The sequence below is a fragment of the Melopsittacus undulatus genome, chromosome 3 (assembly GCF_012275295.1).
Source record: "Melopsittacus undulatus isolate bMelUnd1 chromosome 3, bMelUnd1.mat.Z, whole genome shotgun sequence".
Taxonomy (NCBI): Eukaryota; Metazoa; Chordata; class Aves; order Psittaciformes; family Psittaculidae; genus Melopsittacus; species Melopsittacus undulatus.
In genome coordinates, this window is record NC_047529.1 from 14,551,360 (window position 1) to 14,575,858 (window position 24,499).

The 24,499-nt window shown below is 42.6% G+C and overlaps 1 protein-coding gene across 1 annotated transcript in view; it reads right to left on the reverse strand.

Annotated features, from left to right (window-relative positions):
• ELP3 (elongator acetyltransferase complex subunit 3) overlaps positions 1-24,499 on the reverse strand; it is a 97,869-nt gene that overhangs the window by 38,403 nt on the left and 34,967 nt on the right. Inside the window, exons 9-10 of the mRNA XM_005146390.4 lie at positions 23,173-23,299; positions 5,805-5,998 (exon numbers count right to left, since the gene is read on the reverse strand). Of these exons, the coding sequence (XP_005146447.2) occupies positions 5,805-5,998; positions 23,173-23,299 (321 nt within the window). The remainder of the gene's footprint in view (positions 1-5,804; positions 5,999-23,172; positions 23,300-24,499) is intronic.

A 24,499-nucleotide genomic window follows, 5' to 3' on the forward strand; every position in this document is an offset into this window, starting at 1 on the left:
TGGGACACTAGCTGCTTAAAAGTGAGAAAGTTCTGTTTAGAAAATGATTTGCAGCAAAACCCATCCAAAAGGTCCGGGGTCTTCCTATGGGAATGTAAATCGTGAGTCTGCAAATGGCAGAACTCCTTCCTCCAGTTCTCCAAGGAAAGCACTAAAATGAAATTTGAAAGCAAGATCGGGTTAGGCCTCTCCACTGCCTTCCCTGGCAGTTAGTCCCACTGGAGACTACAAAAGCAGGATACCATCCCTTAAGGAAAGGAGGATTTATGCATCCAGATAAAGCTGAAAAAGAAATGTGCAGATTATTGGCTCCATGCCCACCTCCTATCTAATGCTGTTCTATTCAGTGATCTCAAATGCTTCTCCCTCCCCAGCTCGAACTCCACCCTGGCACCTCAGTAACACACCACCCAAGTGCATTAAGGTGTAACCCAAACCCCCTTGGATCTTCTTCAGGGAGATAAGGGATACACAAGTATCAAAGATACTCAGTAAATTGTACAATATGTGAGTCTCAAACAGGGCTGAAGCATTCCTAGCTGAGTATTCATTTTTCTCTATGATAAAGATTCAAACAACAGAGTAAAAACCAGAACATCACAAAAAAAAACATACAGAGAATGTGATGGTTCAGGGAATTGATAATATAATTAGCTGAATCTATGCTGGTTCAGTGGTGATTGAAAGTCATCACCATCTAGCAGCTGTCTGATGACCTCTGTAAAACGTATTAATTGATGCATTCAGTTCCTTGAGGACTTGCATTCACACCATGGCCCCCATTAACACTATTTTCTGCAGCAGTTGAGAAGATGGAAGGTCTTAAAGGGTCCTAAAGACCTGATCCTTGCACTGCTTCAGCCTTGTACAGGTCTGAGACACTGGCAAGGAGTGGGGCAAGAGAAGTTTTCCTTTACCATTAAGAATGAAAACAAGAGCTTCAAGACTCCAGGATTCTCCTCCCGTTTCAGCATCCCAACTTTCTCCAGCATAATCGTAAAATCACAGAATGGTTTGGGTTGGAAGGGATCTTAAAGCTCTTAAAGATCGTCCAGTTCCAACCCCCTGCCATGAGCAGGGACAACTTCCACTAGACCAGGTTGCTCAAAGGCCCTTTCAGCCTGGCCTTGAGCACTGCCAGGGATGGAGGAGCCACAGCTTCTCTGGGCACCCTGTGCCAGGGCCTCACCACCCTCACAGGGAACAACTTCTTAAGATGTCATCTAAATCTCCCATCTGCCAGTTAAAAGCCATTCCCCTATGTCCTATACCTACAGGCCCTTGTCAAAAACCACTCTCCAGCTTTGTTGTCAGCTCCTTTAGGTACTGGAAGGCTGCTCTGAGGTCTCCCTGTTTAATGGAGACCCCATATTTTACTATTCTCCCTTATTTTCCCTGACTTTTTTAATACAAAGCCAGAGAGTCTGCAAAAATTCCTCACCTCTTACACTCATGTGCCAAAAAGTTGAGGCAGAATATGATGTTATTATTCAGTGGATTTCTTTGAGTAAATAAGACACTGAACAGCCACCGTAACATACTTCAAAGAGCTTCAATTAGAGGAAATGAGCACTTCACATTGTGACTATAGGACACACTAGTGGAGAAAAGCATTTTCAGCAGGGTATGTTAGATCTGCAGTGATAATCTAAGTAAACGCCTTTCTTCTAATTATGGAACTCCAAGAAGTCAGGCAGGATGTATTTTTCCCTACAGGGACACAGATAAAACATCCTAACATCTTCCACTACCAGGTCTTCAGCTAAATCCAGAGTCAACTATGAAATAGTAAATGAAGTACTGTAAATAAAACGTGGATTACAACATACAGTAGCTTGAGCCTCTCTCATCTACCTACTAGGGAAAAAACTAAATTAAAATATGAATGTGGAAAATAAGCATTTTAAGAAAGATAAAGCGAGAAACAAGCCTTCCATCCCCACTTCAGATTAAGACAGGGTATTTAAATAACTACCGTGTGTGCAACATGAGTGTACGCACTAACTGCCTATTTTGAATAGCCACCAGACAGCATTTTACCAGGGCTTTTAGGACTTGTTAAAATGCTAAACAAATTCAGGGATACAGGGGATTAAAACCTGACCTTATTAAAGTTAATGTGCAATTTGCCAGAAGCTTCAACAAGGCCTGTTTAATCTTCTATTTTTCAAACATTTTGCATTACTTAGGACACCTGTGAAGCAGCTGATTGAAGCACACAGTGAAAGCCTAAAGACCTCAGAGTCTGCTCTCAGCTCTGACTTATTATGTGATCTCTGTTGAGTCAGGTATTTAATTTTTTCATATCTACACCTCCCCATCAGTAGAGTGAAAAAAAAAGCATTCATGTAAAACACCAAGATCCATGATGAAAAAAGTCTCAAGGTGTGGCACTAATCCTGTAATTTCACACTTTCTCACACACCAAAGTGCTTCTGTGATAACGAGATTCACAAACATGCAGGATGAATACAGTAGTAAGCATCCATGACAGTCACAAAACACCCTGGAAGATGTGTTCTCCTCCAACTGGCCATTACCAACAGCACCCCAATTTTAAAGAAAAAAACCCCAGCAAAACCAAAGCATATTTAACATGGTTTCCTGATGCAGAAAGACTTCTACAGTGTTGTCAGTGAGATCTCTCCCATGATTCATTAAACTCATGAGCATGTGACAGATCACAGAAATACTGAGACCCTTATGTTTCCTCAAAACCTTGTATAGGGAATAGAGACAGAATCACAGAATCACACAATGGTTCAGGTTGGAAGGGACCTTAAAGCTCAACCAGTTCCAACCCCCTGCCACAGGCAGGCACACCTTCCACTACAGCAGGCTGCTCCAAGCCCCATCCAATCTGGCCTAGAACACTGCCAGGGATGGGGCAGCCACAGCTTCTCTGGGCAACCTGTGCCAGGGCCTCAGCACTCTCACAGGGAAGAACTTGCTGTCTGGGGCATTAGCTGAATCCAAAAGAATTGTGGCAATAGGGCCTGAAATGTAAGATGTGAAGGATGGAAGACTGAAGGGAGATGGAAAGGGCCTGGGACAGCAACAGAGAACAGCAAAAAACTTGCTGTCTCCAGTGGAGCAGTGTTGGGAACAGTTAACAGAAGTTTTTAGAAATTTGGTTTTATTATTCTGCTATAGTCATAAAATGACCCTGAAAGCACTTTAGATCAATGTAATAACTTTTGGACTTTGCACTGGAGGTGTAAAAATCTGTAATCACAGTGAACAAGTTTCAGATAATGAGGCAGTCAGTAAGAAAACAGCTATTCCACTGGAACATAATAACTGACAACAGGATGACAGCTGGATGGAGGCTGCTGCTGTTGGCAGGGGAAATCAGTCAATCTCAGGCAAACCAGCAAAGACATTTCCAGGCCTTTGTTCCTTACAAGACCTGCTAGGCTGCAAACTCATGATGTCCTTTAAGAATAAATCTGGTTTAGTTAGATATGGTAAACAAACAGGCCACTGCATCTATATTGATGATGCAGGAGATGTGCAGAGATAAAAGGCAGGAGTTTTCCTTTTAATAATCATAAGATCATGGAATGGTTTAAAGGAAACCTTAAAGCTCATCCAGTTCCATCACCCTGTCACAGGCAGGAACACCTTCCACTAGACCAGGCTGCTCTAAACCCCGTCCAACCTTGCCTTGAACACTACCAGAGATGGGGCAGCCACAGCTTCTCTGGGCAACTCATGCCAGGGCCTCACCACCTTCACAGGGAAGAGCTGCCTAAGATCTCATCTCAATCTCCCCTCTGTCAGGTTAAAGCTCCTACAAGTGATGTGAAAAGCCCAGGAGAATACCAAGTAGATATTTACTATGAGCCATGTTTGTTTTCTTCAGTGTCACATCCTTCTCAGAGTTCAGCTACAGCCACCAGTTTATCACAGTAATAAAGACCTGAAGGAAGGATCTCCTGGTTGCTGAAACCATGTCTCAGTTACCTCACACTTGTGTATCTCAATCACATTCATAACCCTTATCAGGCTTCCTCATATTCATATTTCTCTTCCTCTTTTGTAATTTTGGGAGGCTACTCCAGAATCTCAGTCCTCAATCAAAATTCCCAGCCTTCTGCCTCATTTTATTCAAGGCCACTTCTTATCTTCTTATTCTTTCCCTACATCTATGTTCCTATTTCTTAAAAGGTTATTTTCCTTCTCTGGAAAAATTACAGAGGTCATTTATGTCCACATTTATCCTGCAAAAAAGACACTGGTGCTCCTCTGCACATATTTCAACAGTTCATCTTCTTGAAGATGGGGATTACTCCGGATAAGGACTTACTAAAGCCTTGCCTGGCTGCTGCATTAATACTTTCATTTCTAAAAACTGTTATCCTGAAAAAAAATGCTTTTTGCAGCTGCGTTCACCAGTGGCTTATTCATATTACAGAGCAAGATATTAGAACTTTTCCTCCTCTGTTACTTTCAGATGATGACCTCATGGTTTGCAGCAAAACCCACTCCCAGTTTCATAGAATCACACAATGGTTTGGGTTGGAAGTGATCTTAGAGCTCATCCAGTTCCAACTCCCTGCCACAGGCAGGGACACCTTCCACTAGACCAGGTTGCTCAAAGCCCCATCCAACTTGACCCTGAACACTGCCAGGGATGGGACAGCCACAGCTTCTCTGGGCACCCTGTGCCAGGGCCTTGGCATCCTCACAAGGAAGAATATTTTCCTAATATCTAATCTAAGACTTTAAGTTTGACCTTAAACTTCCCTGAACTGCATCTCATCCCATATCTATCACTTCAGCTTCACCACCACCAGATCCTGCTTGTTCATCCTTTCTCAATGATGCTTTCCAGCCCTGCAAGGTTTCCTCAATACCCTGTTACCTTCTGTGTCACTGTAAATAAATAAAGCATTGAGCAAGATTTGAGCAAGATTTTTAAATGGAAGTTTGAAAAACTCCACTAATAACCCTGAGTCCATATTTTCTTCATCCATGTTACCCAGCATTTCTTGCCTTCAGCCACCTTCTACTCTATCATGTTTTACTGTTTATCCCCACTCTGTCACACTTTCTCACAGGACAAAAAGTCAAATGCCTTATAGAAGTCCAGGATGGTGATGTCTAATGCACAAGGCTTTCTCATTCCACATGCTCTTGGAGAGCTCACCATTGGCACTGTTTCCAGCTCACATAGCCGGAAGCCAACTGAGTATTGTCTGCACATGTGAAAATAGCCAAGTATGTCATAGCCTCCCTTCCTATTATCAAAAAGATTTTGGAGATAATCCAAGGGAGACCCCACACTGAAAATATAGTGCTAAATGTAAGTATTATCTATTGTCCTGGGAGGTGAGTGTCGGAAATAACGGCATTATTATCATAAGTGCATTTATGAAAACCCTGCAATACCCACGGGGAAAGAAAGGAAGTTTCTATAGCCAAAAAAATGACACACCTCGTAGCTCTTGCAACAAATATAGGAAACGTCACCCACAGCCAAGAGGCAATTATCCACCAATATCATTAAAGAATTATGTGTGCTGCATCCTATGTTTTTGTCTGAGTGGTAGCAACACCGGGGCGTCCAGAAATCTTCCAAGTTTCTGGGTGCATTACAGAGGCAGTTCAATTTAAATAGCTTCTCAATCTGTTTGGCCTTTCACATACCAAATAGAAAGGAAGCAGTTTTAAAAATCTTTCGTGTAATAAAGACTGAGGCTGAAAAATAATAAAAGGCTGAGTCAGATGTTCCTGTAATTAAAGTAAGAATCCCTCCAAGTGCAACAGATCAATATACAAGGCCCACCACAGTAAATTACCTCTGAACACGATACACTCGTGTCCATGGTGGGACGAGGGCCAGGATTCTAGCCACCAGATCCACAAGAGTGCTGGGGGGGTAGCTCTTGTATCTTCCGGTCTTCCAGAGCTCATACAGACCAGTGCCACGGATCACTAGTGTCGGGTAGAGCTTCATGCCGTCTGGACGAAAAGCAGGATTCTCAAAAAACTCCTGCAGAAGTGGAACAAAAACTGCAAGTTAGGGCAAAACAAACCACATTTCCTGGGGCTTCAGTGTCCCAACAAAATGAATTTCAAGACAGATTATGTAAAGACAATTGTAAACATGTTTTAAGAATTACTGGCTTGCACTGAGTTGCCAGAATTTATCAGTTTACGACATTTTTTCTTGAGATAAAGAGTACATTCTAGATTTAGAGAAGATGCTAAAGAAAAATCCACATGACAATACTACGAGTCAAATCTGTGCATTGCTTTTACCTTTCAGCATGAATTCAATAGATACTGCACCATTTATTGTAACAGATTCTGCTCAGAATTAGAACAATAGAAATGAGTGTACTTATCTTCAATCTCAGCAGACCCCATTTAGAGATTAATCAATGTGTCTGCGACACATCATTTGAATAGCAATGAAGAGAAACAGATTTATTCTACAGTGATGTTCTGAACAATCCTGGAGAACAGGAGGACAAACTGTACCTCCTGCTTATTCCTGTGACTAAATCCCAGCACCAAAATGCAAACTGGACAGCACCAGCTCATGCTACACAACAATCACATTGGGGGGAATGGGGAGGGTGGGAGAGGGGGGTGTATTTTGAAATTAAATTTCAGTGATGACAATTAAAATAAATTCACTTAAAAAATACAGAAGACCAGGCAGGGCACCCTGGATCAAGCAACCACGGAACTGAATTAAGCAATTATATGGTCTTCATTAAATACCATCAATGGCCAGATCTAATACTGGATTAGACTGTTGCACCCTTGAAATCCACCACTTGATCCCTCTTCAGCATCATATTATGAGGAATAAAGATAATATAGAAAACCATATAAGCTTGTTAAGCTGAGATTCTGGCAAGCTATTGTGGTCCCACAAGTTGCCACGCTAGCTTTGGTACTCACCAGCACTTTGTTGAAGTGCTTAAAACATTCATGTGGCGCAGACCCACTCAAGACATGTTGCTGTTTCCTACTGCTGCTGTGTGTTAAACCAGTTCCTGCAGTGCTCCAGCAAGCCCTGATGCTGGAATAAAGTGCCATTAGCAGCCTGCTGGGAGCAGGACCTCCCTACCCAAGCAGCTCTTGAGTGGCTCTGCTGGCTCACTGTGGTTCACAAAATCATACTTCAACAAGATAAAAAGCAGCAAATGGTTTGCTGCTAGCTTAAGCACATCAAAATAGATCTGCACAAACTCAGACGCATGCCAGATCCAGCCCAAAGACAGGAAGAGGCAAGCAAGGTCAGAGAAATGGCAGGACCCCAACAGCCTGAGCCGTTCCAGCAGCTTCTGCCTGACACATTCGCACTCCTGAGCCACCCTTACCTGCTGTACAGCTACAGAGAACAACAGACCCCAGAACTAATCCAGCTAAAAATGGAGACCATTTAAAAAGCAGCTTTTCCAGGCAGACCACCATGCTGAGCAGTTTATATACATCCTTACAGAGAGGGACAACTGAGTCAGCTTAAGAGACAAAACAAGATCCAAATCATGAATAAAGTCATAAACTTCACAGAATGGTTTGGGATGGAAGGAACCTTAAAGCTCATCTAGTCCAAGACCACCTGCCATGCGCAGGGACACCTTCCACTAGATCAGGTTGCTCCAAGCCCCATCCCAACTGGGATGGCGCAGCCACAGCTTCCCTGGGCACCCTGTGCCAGGGCCTCACCACCCTCACAGGGAAGAACTTCTGCCTAAGATCTCATCTCAATCTCCCCTGTCAAGTTAAAACCATTCTCCCTTGTCAAAAGCCCCTCTCCAGCTTTCTTGTTGGCTCCTTTAGGCACTGGAAGCAGCTCTAAGGTCACTCTGGAGCCTTCTCTTCTCCAGGCTTGAGTTACCTGCAGTTCTGCAAAATGGTTGTGCCAAAAGCCACTACTTCTGCTAAGAGAACTCCATCCAGGCACAGCCTCATTGCACTCACCTTGTCACAGAACTGCTAAACAACTTGGTTCTCCACCCTCTGCCTCCACGGGGGATAACTAACTCATTTCTCCTCAGAGAAACCATCCCAGAGAGGTAACACACCTTTTATCCCACTAAGCTGGGGATGTAAAGGAACAGGTTTACAAGGAATCTAGGCTGAGGCAGATAAAGAGAGATGACTCTGAATCCCAGCATCCAGATGCTCACTGTGGAGAATGTGCAGGTATAAGGCTGGTCTCCTTTCCTCAGGACTTTTTATGCACTCCATAAACACTCCTGTTTGTCACAAAATCTTATATGGTCACCGCAAGATCAGAAAAAATACTTATCTTGCCAGCTCCATGAAGTAATAAATTGTCTTCACCACCTCTGAGGACAGGACATATATGACTTATTTGGAAGCATTCTGGGATAATTTGTGCTACAGCTCCTCAGGCAGTAGACATGACAGCTCCCTGCCCTGTTCACACTTGCAGCCACACCATCCTGCTCCCAGCCTCATGCCAGCTCCAGTTCCTGATGGACCCCTGACCAAGATGAGTCAGCCCAATAAAGCAAGAGCCCAACATACCTTTGGGGAGAGCGCTTTTCTTTTGTCTCAAAGTTGGGCTGGGTTACAGAGTGGTCTATTCAGCACTGCCAGTGAATCATAAAATATCTCAAGTTGGAAGTGACCCATAAAAATCATTGAATCCAACTTGCAGCAAGGAAATAAGGTCAGAAACAGGATATGCCCCCATGTGACAGCACGCAACCATTATGTCCGGTTAACACATCTCTTAGAAGTATGTGTACTCCCCTCTGCTGCACAGGTTCAGTTTGAGTTTACAGGTCAATACTGTTGCTCTCAGCTGTCAGAGCAGGCTGACATCTTCTGCCCTTGGCTGACCACTCTTACCACTTCTTCTGTGCTGGCCCTGGTGTGCATCTGATGCTCAATATGCAAAGAGAGGGGGAAAAATAATCACTGGACTTATTTTCAAACCAGCCAGCTGAAGCAGGTGTGAAATACAAAGTCATACAGCATACAACACAGGCTGAGAGATTTGGGGTTGTTCAACCTGGAGAAGAGAAGGCTCCAGGGAAACCTTAGAGCAGCTTCCAGTGCCTAAAGGGGCTGACAAGAAAGCTGGAGAGGGGCTTTTGACAAGGGCCTGTAGGGACAGGACAAGGGGGAATGGCTTTAATTTGACAGAGGGGAGACTCCTATCTGGAGTAAGTTCTTCCCTGTGAGGGTGCTGAGGCCCTGGCACAAGGTGCCCAGAGAAGCTGTGGCTGCCCCATCCCTGGCAGTGTTCAAGGCCAGGTTGGATGGGGCTTGGAGCAACCTGGTCTAGTGGAAGGTGTCCCTGCTCATTGCAGGGGGTTGGAACTGGATGAGCTTTAAGGTTCCTTCCATCCTAGACCATTCTGTGATTCTATGATACGGTAACATAGGGTCAGAAAAATAATTCAGAATCCTGTTGTCCTGGAACAACCCAAAAGGACAGACTTCCATCTTTTGTGGATGGTTGGAGGTGCTGTAATGTAAAACAAAGCAACTGTGAAAGAAGGAATAAGAAAATGATGCAAGAGGTGTCTGTTCTGACAAGAGGAGCTCAATGGCCAAGCAGCACTGAAGAAGAGATAGACATTAAGGTAAAGAAGCAATGATGCTTCCCTAGTGAGATACAGGAAGGTAAATAAACCACTCCAGCAAGGAAAAAAGGCTTCCAGTAAGGTTATATATTAATATTTGCAACAGCACTGAACAGAATGCAAAAGCATGTATGATTCACGACACAGAATACTTAAACATTCAGCGATTTACATTGCAGATTAAAGGGAAAGGCACCAACACAGCAGTAAGGTTAAAACCATCCAGCACTCAAAGGCAAGGTCAAATGTTAAGGTTTCTAATCACTGTGAATTTGCCTCTTTATACACACATACTCACATTTTACGTCAATATATTAAGCTAGCTGATAATGCCACTTCATATTTCAGTAATGCTGGCATAAAAAGAAAATCAACATATTTTCATACTTTTTCTTAAACTATTTCTCAAAATATTGCTCAAGTTATTTCACAAGTAATTAATTTCAAACCATATAACAGAGCAGTGTCTTTTTTTCTGAACCCCTTTTTCCAGCAGTAAATTTTAAATAGTTTCTGTAAATCCCAATATACAAAGGCTTAACCTTTTCCCACTTACAAACAACTCTGATTAAGTCTCTCATGAAACAAAGGAACTATAAAATGCTAACACATGCCAAGCTTTAGGAGGAATTGTGGTCCTTTCTTTCTATAATTAGACACCTTAAAAGGTGTCTTCGACTGATAAAAATGTTCAGAACACTTTACTGCTAAAACAAATTCCATCCCTAAACCAACATTTGTTCCCAAGACCACCATTCCCAGCAGCACTGGAATCAACAGGAGGCTTTCCATCAGCTCTAGCAACCACTCAAGCAGGTCTTAAATCCACGTCTGCTAGCTAACGCACCATGAAGTTAGAGGTTAAAGATGACCTAGAGAAAAAGGATCCTGACGTATTTCCAGGCTTTTTGAATCAATTGAGGATGCAGTGCTCCTGCATGCATGAATATTCCAAATGAACACACATACAACTTCAAAGCTACTAAACCAATTTTCTTTGAAGTTTTCTCCCTTCTAGCTAAAGCCTGTAATCAAACTAGAATTTAACACATCTCATGTAATAAAAATTAATTCTAGAGCAAAAATTTAAATTTGTGTGTGTAGATGATGGACAGCACATAAGTGATCATCATAGTGCTTTAACTGTAATTAAAAATAAATTGTCAATTTAGATGAGTTGAAACTTAAATGATCTAGAGGTTCATAAACATGGACCTTTTCATATCACAGAATCACAGAATGGTTTGGGATGGAAGGCACCTTGAAGCTCATCCAGTTCCAACCCCCTGCCATGGGCACGGACACCTTCCACTAAGCCAGGTTGCTCCAAGCCCCATCCAACCTGGCCTTGAACACTGCCAGGGATGGGGCAGCCACAGCTTCTCTGGGCACCCTCTGTCAGGCTCTTAACCACAATCACAGGGAACAACTTCTGCCTAAGAGCTCATCTCAGTCTCCCCTCTGTCAGGTTAAAGCCATTCCCCCTTGTTCTGTCCCTACAGGCCCTTGTCAAAAGCCCCTCTCCAGCTTTCTTGTCAGTCCCTTTAGGCACTGGAAGCTGCTCTAAGGTCTCCCTGGAGCCTTCTCTTCTCCAGGCTGAACAAGCCCAGCTCTCCCAGCCTGTCTCCATAGCAGAGCTGCTCCAGTCCTCAGAGAATCTTTGTGGCCTCCTCTGGACTCACTCCAACAGCTCCATGCCCTTCTTATGTTGGGGCTCCAGAGCTGGACAGAGGACTGCAGGAGGGATCTCACCAGAGCAGAGCAGAGGCAAAGAATCCTCTCCCTTGTCCTGCTGATCATGCTGCTGGTGATGCAGTCCAGGACACGGTTGGTTTCTGGGCTGCAAGTGCATACCATTAGACCACATTGAGCCTCTGACAATCACCCCCAAGTCCTTCTACTCAAGACTTCTCTCAATCCTAAAATATCTCTGGATCCTAAAATCTATCTTTGTATCCTAACATAATGTTTCTCATAGCCTTGTTCAATTTGAGGTATTAGAAAAAAGCTGAGTACTTTTTCACATGAAATAATGTAACGAGTAACCACAAAATCCTGGAATTCACAAATTTTTTTGCTTCACCTGAGCTCCATTAGACATACTTGTTGGAACAGCTGCTCTGTGAATTATAAACAATGAATCTTAATAAGATCCCGTCAACACACATTCAGTCTACAAGGTTATACAAGTTAGCCACTAACATGCTTTATGAGAACAGTAATTGATTTTAGTAGCATATGCCTTTGTTGTAGAAGTTCCCTGTTATTAAAGCTAATGGCATCTGTAGGATCCATTCATCCACCACCTCATAAACTCACTGCCAATATGAATAATCAGAGTCCAATGAGTGTAAAATTAGTACTTTTGATGCCAAGAAGCCACTGATTTTTCCATCAAGTCAGACATATCCTAGGGCATGATGGAATTCTTTTGTCCAACTCTCATCAATTGCTTTCAGTCACAGAAATTGCACGACATTGTAATTACTGTCCAAGAAAACAGACATGAGTTGAAAACCAAGTCAATGTTACACTGCGTGAACCAAAAAAGGTCAGAATATAAGAGGAGATGGAATCAGGAGATGAAGTCCTGAACTTGAGTATTTCACTGTCGTGTGCATTTGCAATAAACTTTAAAAATAAAAACCCCATTAGTCACCCTTGTATCAGTTCAGAGTTGGAACAGAAAGGTCAAATGATTTGGGATCATGAGAGCATTCAGCAGTTTGGTCCCATTTTCAAGTCCAGTAATAGCACAGTTTAGCCAATATTAAAGATCATACCTTGCAGTTTTAATCTGATTTTAGTGATAGCTTTAACTGCAGAACAAATTAAATACATGTTTTGAAGACACCAAAAAACTGCAGCTCTCCAAAAAGAGAAAAATATTATTTTCTGGGATTCCACTTCAACATTTTACAGATCAAAGATTCAGTTGCACCTTTAATCTTCTTGCTCTCACAAAGTTCAACTGTTTGATCAGATACCAGTTATAGGATAAATGCAGCCATTTTTTTAAAGCAATTTGCTAAAATGTCAGGATTTGTTAAATGTCACTAAAATCCATTTTTTAAATGACTGTCCACTAGAAACCAGGTGCCACTCAACCTGACTCTTGAATTGGTTCCTTTACTGTAGTCCCTGCATTAAACAGATGAATAAATTCATGCTTGACTACATTAAGATGAACATTATCTTAACTCTCCATATTACAGCATTCCTTATCTCCATCAGCTGTATTATTTATAACTCTGAATACTGGTAGCACTTGAAAGCTACTGCCTTGAATGACACTTCCAACTCTACAGGGAATGAACAATCACTTAGCAGTTTAATTATATGCATTAACAGAAGCTCATGGCTCAAAAATGTGGCTCCATTTTAACTCTAAATTTGCATTTTCTCTCTCTTTCTTGTAAATGCGAGTTTAATTAAAACGTAAAGATAGGATCTGCATTCAATGATACAGGCAACGGCCTACTGACCGAGAAGTAGAGACTAAATTGGGCCTTTTTGCTGCCTTCGGAAGCCTGGGAACATGCACATAGTCAAGCAGTTGCCACATGGGAAGCAGGAAAATAAATCCTATCCAACAGCAGTCTGAGAAGTGGTGATTTAAAAAAATCACTTAACATCACTATCTTTCAATTATGTGACCTGAGACTTCCTCTCAGGTTACAGAATATGACCTATCAAAGCTCAACCTGACCCAACAATGGGCGCTTGTAGCCCAGAAACCGACCATACCCTGGGCTGCTTCACCAGCAGTGTGACCTGCAGGTTGAGGGAGGGGATTCTCCCCCTCTGCTCTGGTGAGACCCCCCCCCCCAGGCCTATGTCCAGCTCTGGGGCCCAATATAAAGATGTGGAGCTGTTGAAGTGAGTCCAAAGGAGGCCACGAAGATTCTCCAAGGACTGGAGCACCTCTGCTATGGAGACAGGCTGAGAGAGCTGGGCTTGTTCAGCCTGGAGAAGAGAAGGCTCCAGGGAGACCTTAGAGCAGCTTCCAGTGCCTAAAGGGGCTGACAAGAAAGCTGAAGAGGGGCTTTTGACAAGGGCCTGTAGGGACAGGACAAGGGGGAATGGCTTTAACCTGACAGAGGGGAGATTGAGATGAGCTCTTAGGAAGTTGCTCCCTGTGAGGGTGGTGAGTGTAAGATGCCCCCTGCATCTACCCACTTGGGGGGTGTTTGTTCCTGGAGTTTTCTCCGAATCATGAGACCCTGGCAGAGGTTGCCCAGAGAAGCTGTGGCTGCCCCATCCCTGGCAGTGCTCAAGGCCAGGCTGGATGGGGCTTGGAGCAACCTGGTGTAGTGGAAGGTGTCCTTGCCTGTGGCAGGGGGCTTGAACTGGATGAGCTTTAACATGCCTCCCATCCCAAACCATTCTATGATTCTATGAATAAATAAAAATGTATAATTTTGGTTGCTACTTAGCAGACTAATATATATGCTTACTTTAGGATGTATTATGCCTCATGCAGACTTTGAACATCAAATAAAATAAGTCGATTTGTCTGCTAATACCCAGAGTGAACAGTGTGAAGGACTTGTAATTCACCCTTCAAGATGCGGGAAGCTGTTACACTTCCTCCCTTCCCCAACAGCCTCAAGACCCCAAACCCATATGCCAAAGGGAACATTTCTAGAAGTGTCTAACACAATCTTCAGCTTCAATAACAACACATTATCACATTAAACCAAGGAAGAAACCGCTTTTGGCATGCAAAGCAACCATTAAAACAGAGACAAACTGACAGAAGCATTTTGTCCACAGACGTGAAGCTGTCTTCAGAGAGTTATTTACCCAAGACTATGCACCTGAGTCATAAATACCCTACTCCTCAACATAGTATAGGAAACTGCTGCTGCAAGACAAGAAGGGAACATGCCTGCCTCCTGCCTCAGAGTCTCTCTTTACCCCTGGACTCTCAGGATCCACAGACTGCCTCCTGTCCAACACTGTTGGAAAGTTGCTCTCTCCAAGTCTGCACAGAACTTATGGCAAGGAGAACCTAGTCTGCAACACTTCCCAGCAGTGCTATAATACAACTCAACAATAAGAGACATCTAACATTTGTAAGAGGCCTTGGGCATCAGCAGCATGACCTTGGAGCGTGGTTTTGACTCCTGAACTCAGTTTCTATCTAAACACCAAGACAAATCTCTCCAGATTGTGCTCACTGCACCAAGCAGTCCCATCTGCTTAGTCTTGCAGGTGCTCCAAGTGAGTCTCCATTTATTACGCAGTTTTGGAGAAACCCATGAGAATACCTCAATCAATCTGCTGTGAAGTTTCACCTTCACTTTTACTAAGCACAGAACTCAGGTCTCTCTCTGTCTGGAAGGGTCAGCTTTCCCCTAGGGCTAAGTATAAGAAATACAGCATTTTTCACTGTCTTAAGTACACCAATGTTGCTATACAGATCCCTGTAAAGCATATTTTTACATTTCACATACCCCCAAAAAGCAACTCTTTTAATGTTTCTCATAATCTAATCCCCCTTCATCAGAACTCGCCATAAGGAGCACCCATACAACCATGCGCCCTTTCCCACCCCACTCAACCCTGTGGAAGCTTCTCTCATCCTTGCTCATAGCAAAAGCATTAGACTTTTCCAGTAAGCTTTTTTTTTATTTAATATCAAACACCCTTCCCCCCCCCCCCCCAAACTAGCAACTTAGTCCTCAGAAATTTAATTTGGGTATCATAGTTTGTGCACTCTGATGACAAGCATTCAGTTGCTGCTGATGGTTTCTGCTAAAATACGCATTTTACTGAATGATGCTCTCTTTGCCTAAACAGCCGTCAAATTCACACTCCCTAGCCAAGACACATCCCCCTGTTCCTGCACCCCTTTCCATTTGGCTGCATGTTCCCAGCCATATGCTCATTATTGACTGCAGCAGCAAGGGGCCCAGCAGCAGTGAAAAAAGCCCCAGAAAACAACTTCTGAATGCTGGTGTGAAAAACCACAAATGACTGCAGGAGCCTGTGCAACCCGTGGTGGCCTTGGGACTGTCAAGTGCAGAAATGATCTTTTAGTTCAGATAGAGAAAGGGTCTCAAATGTACCTTTGTATTTAGCAGAAGCTTTTTGTGAATGAGAAGCTATTTTAAAGGTAGTGATTATTATTATTGTAACTTTTACAGCTGGCATGCTGGAGGAAAATGTGTGTGTGAACAAAATACTAATTCAGAAAGACAAAGGAAGCAATCCAAGACCCATAATAAATGCAGGTTTTCCACACAGCCTTGCAATTTATCATGTCCATACTAATGGTACAGCAATACAGGATGCTGGGTTACATCAACAAGGGCATCACTAGCAGAGATAAAGATGTCATTGTCTCACTCTCCTCAGTGATTGTCGGGGCACAACTGGAATATTGTACTCAGGTTTGGTTCCTGCACTACAAAAAAGATGGAGAGGGTCCAGAGAAGTGCTACAAAGAGGATCCAAGGGCTGGTCAGCTGTGCGAGGAAAGACAGAGAAAACTGGGCTTGTTCAGCCTGGAGAAAAGAAAGCTCAAGGGGAGACCTTATCACCAGCCGGACACAAGAGGAAAATTTTTCACCATGAGAACAATCAGCAATGGGAATCATCTCCAAGGAGAAGTGATGAACCTCCCAACTTTGGACATTGTCAACATTCAGCTGGAGAGGGTCCTGGGCCATGTAGTCTAGGTTATGCTTTGTCTAGAAAAGTTATACCAGATGATCCTTAAGGTTCGTTCTGACCTGAGATTCTAGGATTCTGTGATTCAGTATGTACAATTTCTACAGCAGAACGTAGAAAACATCAGGCCACTACTGAAACTCCATCCTCTGTATTTTCCACATTGCCCATGGGTCCCCAGATGATGCAGAAGCTGAAGGACCAGTTTTACCTAAACAATGGATTCAGCTATTCTGCTCCTGCACATTGTCACACTGAGGGCTGCAGCTTTAACTTCTACTTCTTTCCCACACTCCACATGTCTAGAGAGAAGTTTAACCTGCCTTATAGGAAACATACCACCCAGAAATGCCACAAACATACCCAGCAACCACATAAAAGTCATTTACACACTTATGCTGGAACGGGAGAGGAGCTTTGTGCACACAACTCCACCATCTGCAGAAGTGGGCACACACTAGAACTTTATCTAGATATTTTACCCAGAGAAATATGAATTATCTGTGAAAATACTTTCCAAAAAATAGCTTGTCCCTTACTATCATGATTCATATTAACATAAAAATTACCATGGCATTGGTCATAGTTCATGGAACTATAATTGTGAAGGGCTTTTTAGCACTAACATTTACTAGAATCCAAGAGAAGCTCTAGTAACTGAAGGACTGATCATTAAATACTGTCTGATCTGTTTCTGTAAATGTGCCATGAAAAGAAAAAGACAAATCTACAGAGGTAAAGCTGGCTACCTGCAAATAGCAGTGTCTCAATGAGATGTTTAGTAGGAAATGAAAGAGAAATCATTTACCCCAAGAAACCTTTCAGAGCTCTGTTTAAAAACACAGATAACGCTCTTCCCAAAGGAGTAAAAATCAATGTAGAAAAGGAGTTTAGCCATCTTTTATTACAGTTATTAAAAGCCCCTATTGAGGTGCAATATATTAGTTTAATCATGAATTTAATCTCCCTGATGAAAATGGGAGTCCTGAGGAAAACTATCTCCTTATTTACAGCTAGAGGTGATACAAGTTTCCGAAGTTTTACAATAATGTCAAATACGTTGCAAAGAAAAAGGACAGCTGTATTACCCACTGCATTACTTGACTGTTGCTTTTCTCTCTCATGTTCAAGAAAAGGATGGACCCTTCAGCACCACTTACACCTGAACCACAGGTGCATCAGGCATTTCACTAAAACTGGTCTATTTCTAGGAAATGTTTATTTTGCAATTCTTTCAAGAAAAAAAAATATCCAGTCTCACATATGACTGTAAGAAAATGAATTTTCACCAGACTAAAACCATTCACTGACTGCATTTTATTTAAAGAATACAAGACCAGCTCTGCTGAAACAAGCCAAAAAGCTCCTCAGCCTGATATGTGTCTCCTATACTGCCCATTAAATAGTCCTGCCTATGCTTTTACCCTCATCATTTTATTTATGCAAGACTTTAGACAGAGTAAAGCCACAGGACCTCCTCACACATCTCCTCATGGAAAAAGAGCTCCTCAACAACTGGAGGCCTATCTGATGTTTCTGGGCTGCATCCACCAGTTCCCATGTGCCTTCAGAGCTGACAGGCTCTGCCACAACTCGCTATGACACTTCCCCTGACACTTCCCACACTTGAAATTTCTGATCTTCTGGCTCTCCTCCCTGTTTCCTTTCCTTTTTTTCTGCTCCTCACATTTAATTCACCTATGAAAAGTCTTTAAAGCTGTTCGAGATGGGCTTTCAGCCATCCCTCCTGGAAGACTGGGAGGAACAGCAACAGTAAATCATGCTTAGGCAAAGACCATAAATATAAAACAAACACTGCAATACCTTCTCCATTCATAAATCCATTATTAACTTAGTAGTATTTATTTTAGAGCAGATAAACTTTGTTGATTATACTATTGCCACTCAGTGGCTCTGCAGAAACAGAATGAAGAATTTAATAATAACATCCTGGGAATTCTTTAGCCTCCTAAAGTTTTTGCTTAAATCCTAAGTTCTGCTTGGTAGCCCTGTTGGCAACTGTGATTCATGAATCCCCCCAACAATTTACCCCTAGAGTCACCTCATCTCTCTCGTGGTTCAGCAGCAAAGCTGAGTGTTTATCGCGTTCCACAGAATGAGGTGTCTGCTCTGGTAACAATTCCATTATTCCCGCTGAGTCCTTGATTTATTCTAGCTATTATTCTAATTATTTTCTCCGACCACCTGCTACGTGAGGCGCTGCGAATCGGTGTTATCTGTTATGCTTGCATTTGCCAACAGTAACTAGCAGCGTGTGTATGTAGATGTACACTACCTGAAGCTCCTGGCACAGCCACATGGGTGGTGGGAAGAAGCAGAGCATACTCCCTCCCTGCAGTGCTTTCCCCATATGTGGAATGGGGTAGAAAGACCTGAAGTAGAAAGGAAATCCTCCAAGGCTATAAAAAGAATCAATAATAAGGGAAGAAAAGAGGCATGATGAGAGAGGGGGTGGAGAAGCACAACATAAAGGGGACACAGGACTAGTACATCCCCTCTCTTTAAAAAAAAGTAACTAACAGTTTTCCTGATGAAGCCAGCCACTTCCTATGTACTGTAAAAAATTATATATGCATATAATGAAACACATTCAGTATAATTCCATCAATGAACTAATGCTTTGGGTAATTATTAATAAACTGTCCAGGAAAACTCTTGCTATATACACACACAACTTTGAAAATCTAGATATGTCTGCAAAGAAGTAACTGATGAGCATCCTTGCTGCTGGATAGAAGGAGCAGGAAACGTTTCAAAATCAATAGGTCATACGGGACAGAAACAATGTTAGTCTTGAAACCATAATTACCTGTTCAATTTGAAGAAGCACCCAGTATTTTTAGTACACAGTCAGCACAATCAGCAAGTTGTTATCTTCCCAAGAGAAGCTCCTGTATTTAATACATCAACTGGTAATGAAGGCAAGGTGCTTAGACCTCCTTTTAAAGTCAACTTAGTTCCTTTTTTGTCCTACTTTTCCCTGGTCTGAAAAGCACATTGCTAGAAAGGAGGTTAATATCACAACAAATAAAGTTATCTTTCCAAACTATTCTGAAGTACTGCAAAATCAAAGATCTATAAAGATCCTTGATAAGCCACAGGTGATTTTGTCCCAAAACTCAAAGATGATGATATATTTTAGGAGAATGCATAAAAGAGCACTCCTGTTGCTCATGAACAGCTCAGTACTGTTGCAAGAACACAACAGATGCTCTTCATTTGGCTCCTCTCTGCTCTCACATTATTTTTATGTAGTAGAAACATCTAAATATTTACGAGCATGGGCTAACATTTATACAGCACAACACATAAATAAGTTGTTAAACTCAAAATTACGATAGAAAATTTTAAGGTAGGAAATGGAGAATTACTATCTAGCTGAATGCCCGAGAAAGAAGGAGTTACTGCCTGCTAAATACTTCCATTATGTTCACCACTGGACTCTGGAGGGAAATAAAAAAAGGGGGAAAGAGTTGCTTTTAGCCTTTATTCTCCCCTATTTAAGACAAAGGATCTTTAAAAAACAAGTTATAAAGCATTTAAAATAGGATCAGAAAGGCTTAGAAGAAGGTAAAGGGAAGAGGACAGTGGTCTCCTGTTTACCAGTCCACCTTGAAACACATCACAGTGATCAAGGGTTTTAAACTGAGAGAGGGGAGGTTTAGGTTAGATATTAGGGAAAACATTCTTTACTATGAGGGTAGTGAGGCCCTGGCACAGGTTGCCCAGAGAAGCTGTGGCTGCCCCATCCCTGGCAGTGTTCAAGGTCAGGTTGGATGGGGCTTAGAGCAACCTGGTCTAGTGGAAGGTGTTGCTACCCGTGCCAGGGGGTTGGAACTGGATGAGCCTTAAGGTCCCTTCCAATCCAAAACAGTCTGTGATTCTATGATCCACAACCTCTCCACTCCCATTCCCTGCAGCTCCATTTCCCAAAAGGCATGGTGATCGCTTAGTTAGGCAGCAACTTCACAGCTACCTCCTTCACACGGGTCTTTTTACATATGTTGTCTGGTCTGAGACCAGACAAGGTCAAGGTGGGGACCCTGCAAACCTCTTTAACACAACCATTTTTGATTCCTTCTTCTCCCCTTTCACATACCTTCTTTTGTTTGAAATGACACAGGTATAGCTCTTCTCTCCATGTTGATGTGACTTCTCACCTCTTCCCCACCACTTTGCCTCCCAGCTCCCACTTCCACACTGCAGCATTCACATTGCTTCTTGAGGGCTTCATCCTCCACACTGATTATTCATCCTTCAGCTCCTCATCTGTATGTTCACTGACATCTAATCTTAATTTGATCTGCAAGTCCTGCTTCAAATTTCTGAACTCATTAACATGGCTGTCGCTTGGTCTTCACCCCCCTTGTAGTCTTGAATTCCCCCTTTTAAACTATCACCTGGTTTTCTTAATCCCCTGCTTAGCATTTCTCTTTCCTGGCCCTTCAACCTGCCTTTTTGCCAGTTGCAGCAAAAACTTCTGATCTTACCTTATCCCTTCCTTTTCTAAATTGAAAAATTTCCTAATTCTCTTTGGGCCTCATACTCATCTACTTTCACTTTTCCCATCCTATCATGTCCCAGAGCTGGCCTGCCATCAACACTAGTTTTCCAAGCTCCAAAGCCAAGAGATCTTCTGTTGGAAATAGTCTAAACCAGCTGACATTCTCTGATTTGTTTTCTCCTTCTCTTGCCTTTCTATGTTCAACTATTTTCCTAGCTTTCTTTTAATGCCCCCTTTCACAATTCCAGCCTTCTTTCTGGATATTTCACCTTCTGCCTCTTCTATTTCTGAAAAAACTGTCATTAATATATGGACAAAATACAGAATGGCATCATCCTTCCTAACAAGCAGTGGAGCCTGATGGCCTACAGAAACTATAGGCAGTTCAGCATCATTTGAAGTTACACCTTTAAACACTCCCAACATCTCCTTCAATGAAAGAGGAGGAACTCCAGATCAGACAGTGGAAAAGCCTTAGCCATTTATCATGGGTAAGCAGCAAAGAATAATAATCGCTAAATACTTCCTATATAAGCTTGTAATTCTGCCTTAAAGAATTTCTCTCTCTTCAGTTTTATATCTTCTAAATACCTTAGATTACTCTATCTTCTCTGCTGAGTCTTATCCAAGGTTAACTCTTCAAATCTTTGTGTCAGTATTACTATTGTTCTATCACAGATTCTCTCCAGCCTCATATTACTTCACTAAGTAGTATAATTACACATAAAAAACCAGAGAACTTCATGAGATATACAACAAAGAATCCTAGAATGGCTAGGGTTGGAAGGGACCTTAAAGCTCATCCAGTTCCAACCGTTTATCATAAGCAGGGACACCTTCTGCTACACCAGGTTGCTGCAAGCCCCTGTGTCCAACCTGGCCTTGAACACTGCCAAGGATGGGGCAGCCACAGCTTCTCTGGGCACCCTGTGCCAGGGCCTCAGCACCCTCACAGGGAACAACTTCTGCCTAAGAGCTCATCTCAATCTCCCCGCTGTCAGGTTAAAGCCATTCCCCCTTGTCCTGTCTCTATAGGTCATTGTCCAAAGCCCCTCTCCAGCTTTCTTTTCGACCCCTTTAGGCACTGGAAACTACATTAAGGTCCCCCTGGAGCCTTCTCTTCTCCAGGCTGAACAAGCCCAGCTCTCTCAGCCTGTCTCCATAGCAGAGATGCTCCAGCCCTCAGGGCATCTTCGTGGCCTCCTCTGAACTCAGTCTAACAGGTCCATGTATATATACGTATGAGATATATATCAAAGATACAGTAAGGGAATCCAAGTTTTCCCATACCCTGCATCACAAGAAATTCTCTGGAAACACTGCTAGTGTGATGTCCACCCTCTACCTCCTCCAGCACTATAAGAAATTAATTCAAGAGCAACAACATCTGGGGCAGGAATTTTGAGTTAGTTTTAAGCTCTCTCACTGAATTCTCCTCTAGTTTTATGCATACCCCTTTGCCCCAGCCTCTCACTTTTTCACATGAACATAAGATTTGCTGAGTACAGTGATAACACATTTATGAAGAGCTCAAGGAATTCTGCACAGAAGCCCTTAGAAAAAGCACCTCCTGAGGTTTCAGAATTGCCTTCATGTACTGTACAGCTGCATTTTGTATTAGCTCTTTCTAGACATGTGTGTTTGCAGCATACCAAGATAAACCATTGCTTTCTGCCTGTCCTTCTGATCAATATAATGCATTGCACCAATAACTTTTTAGTGCCTGGAAGCACCTAGTCTGACTTGCATGGAAATATACCTGCCATTCCTGAGTTGCGACTGGAGTTTTTGCACTATTTAGGAAAAAAAATCCAACCAATTTGACTTAAAAAACAAAAGAAATTATGTGAAAAAATCCACCAGGCTACCAGATGAAGTGGTAATTTCCCTGCAATATTTACATTTACTCTTTATTCCTCATTTCAGTTTCTCTGCAAATACTTTTATATTTTCTTCTACATCATTGACAGATATTGACTAGCATTGAGCCAAGAACAGAGATGCCATATAATACACCTATACACTCTATTATGCAATTAGGTACCTTTGAGATAGTATGCTTTTAACTTTGAATCATACACTATTCTAAATCCAAGGGAAGAAAACCACCTTGGAAGAACTAAGAGCCCTAGTTAATATCGGAAGAGCTATATTCCACAGAGACCCGAGTGACTCAGTCTTTCATGAGGCAAGGATATAATTTTCTGGATGAAGTAGTTCAACAAATCTTTCTCACACTCCACCTTCAAAAATGAATTTTAAATTATTTGTCCTTAAGAAACAATTCTGGCCTGGATTATAACTAATAGCTAAGAAAGAGAAGCAGCATCAGATGAAAAAGCTGGAACACACTAGAAACTCTCCATTATTTTAAGCTGTACTCACAACAAACTGGTCCATGTCCCTTTCAAAGCCCATGTTTGGTAGATCAGGCATCATGTGCGCCACCACTTTGAACCCGGCATCCTTGGCTAGGTGAAAAGACTCACACACAGCCTTCACGGTGTGACCTCTGGGGAGAGAGAAAAGAGATTCAGGATCACACAGAAAAAGACATATTGTGTTATGCTCAGTTGAGATTATTCTCTAGGAAGTGGGAAGGACTGAGTTTGGAACATGGGTGCTAACGAAGTAAACTACACTTTGGGCTAAAAGAGGTCTAGTTTGCTACTTCTGTAGCAGGTGAACCACACCATGGTACAGCTATTCAAATCACACCCTGAGAAACTTTGGAAAGCTGCTTAAATTCACTTTGTAAAGCAATGACACAAGTTGATGCCTCAGCACAAGCTAGGGCACACTGCACTGAAGACTGTGCATAAACAAACTCATAGAATGGGTTGGGTTGGAAAGGACCTTAAGGTTCATCTGGTTCCAACCCCCCTGCCATGGACAGGGACACCTTCCACTACACCAGATTGCTCAAAGCCCCATTGAACCTGGCGAAGATGAAGCATAACCAGAAACAGAAGCAACAGAAGAAGAAAAGGATGGGGACTAAGTAAAACCAGCTAGCTAGAGAATCATCTGGCAACATGCTTGCCAGAGTCTCAAATACTACTTTAGGAGAAACACACACTCTTCTCAACTTCTTAGAAGTGACAAATCTCTGAAACACAGATTGTGTTAGGACTGAAGGATTTCATGTTGTTCTCCACTGATATCAAACCAAGCCAACCCACGCTTAGAGCAAGAAGCAGGAGCTCAGAGAGTCTGGCAGCCCAGGAACAAAGGCTGAATCTCACAGAACTCGTTAGCCTCAAGCAAGCTCCTCTATCCTTCCATCCCCCTGGCAATCACTTTCACTACAAATAGCTACTAGGAGGTCCTCACCACATGTGGCCAGTTCTCCTTCCATAAAGTCCTCAGTTTTGCTTTTCCCCACCTGGAAGGGCTCATCCACTACAGGCTGACATTTCTGGACATGTCTATCTCCTCAGCATCTGCTACCTTCTCTCTCCTATCCCCAATTTCTTCCCATCACACTTTCATACCAGTTCACCCCATCTTTCGGAATTCCTTGATAACAGATCAGCTCAGCAGGTGACTCTTCTTCTCCTCCATAGCTCCTTGGATGAAAAATTAATGCCATATGAGCATCTGCACAAAGGCACATCTGAGACCTGAAGTGAACCCAACCAAACAGCCACTTCCCTTGTTTTAAGGACCTCTACCTTACTCTCTATTGGCAGATTCTGCCTCTATTAAATCC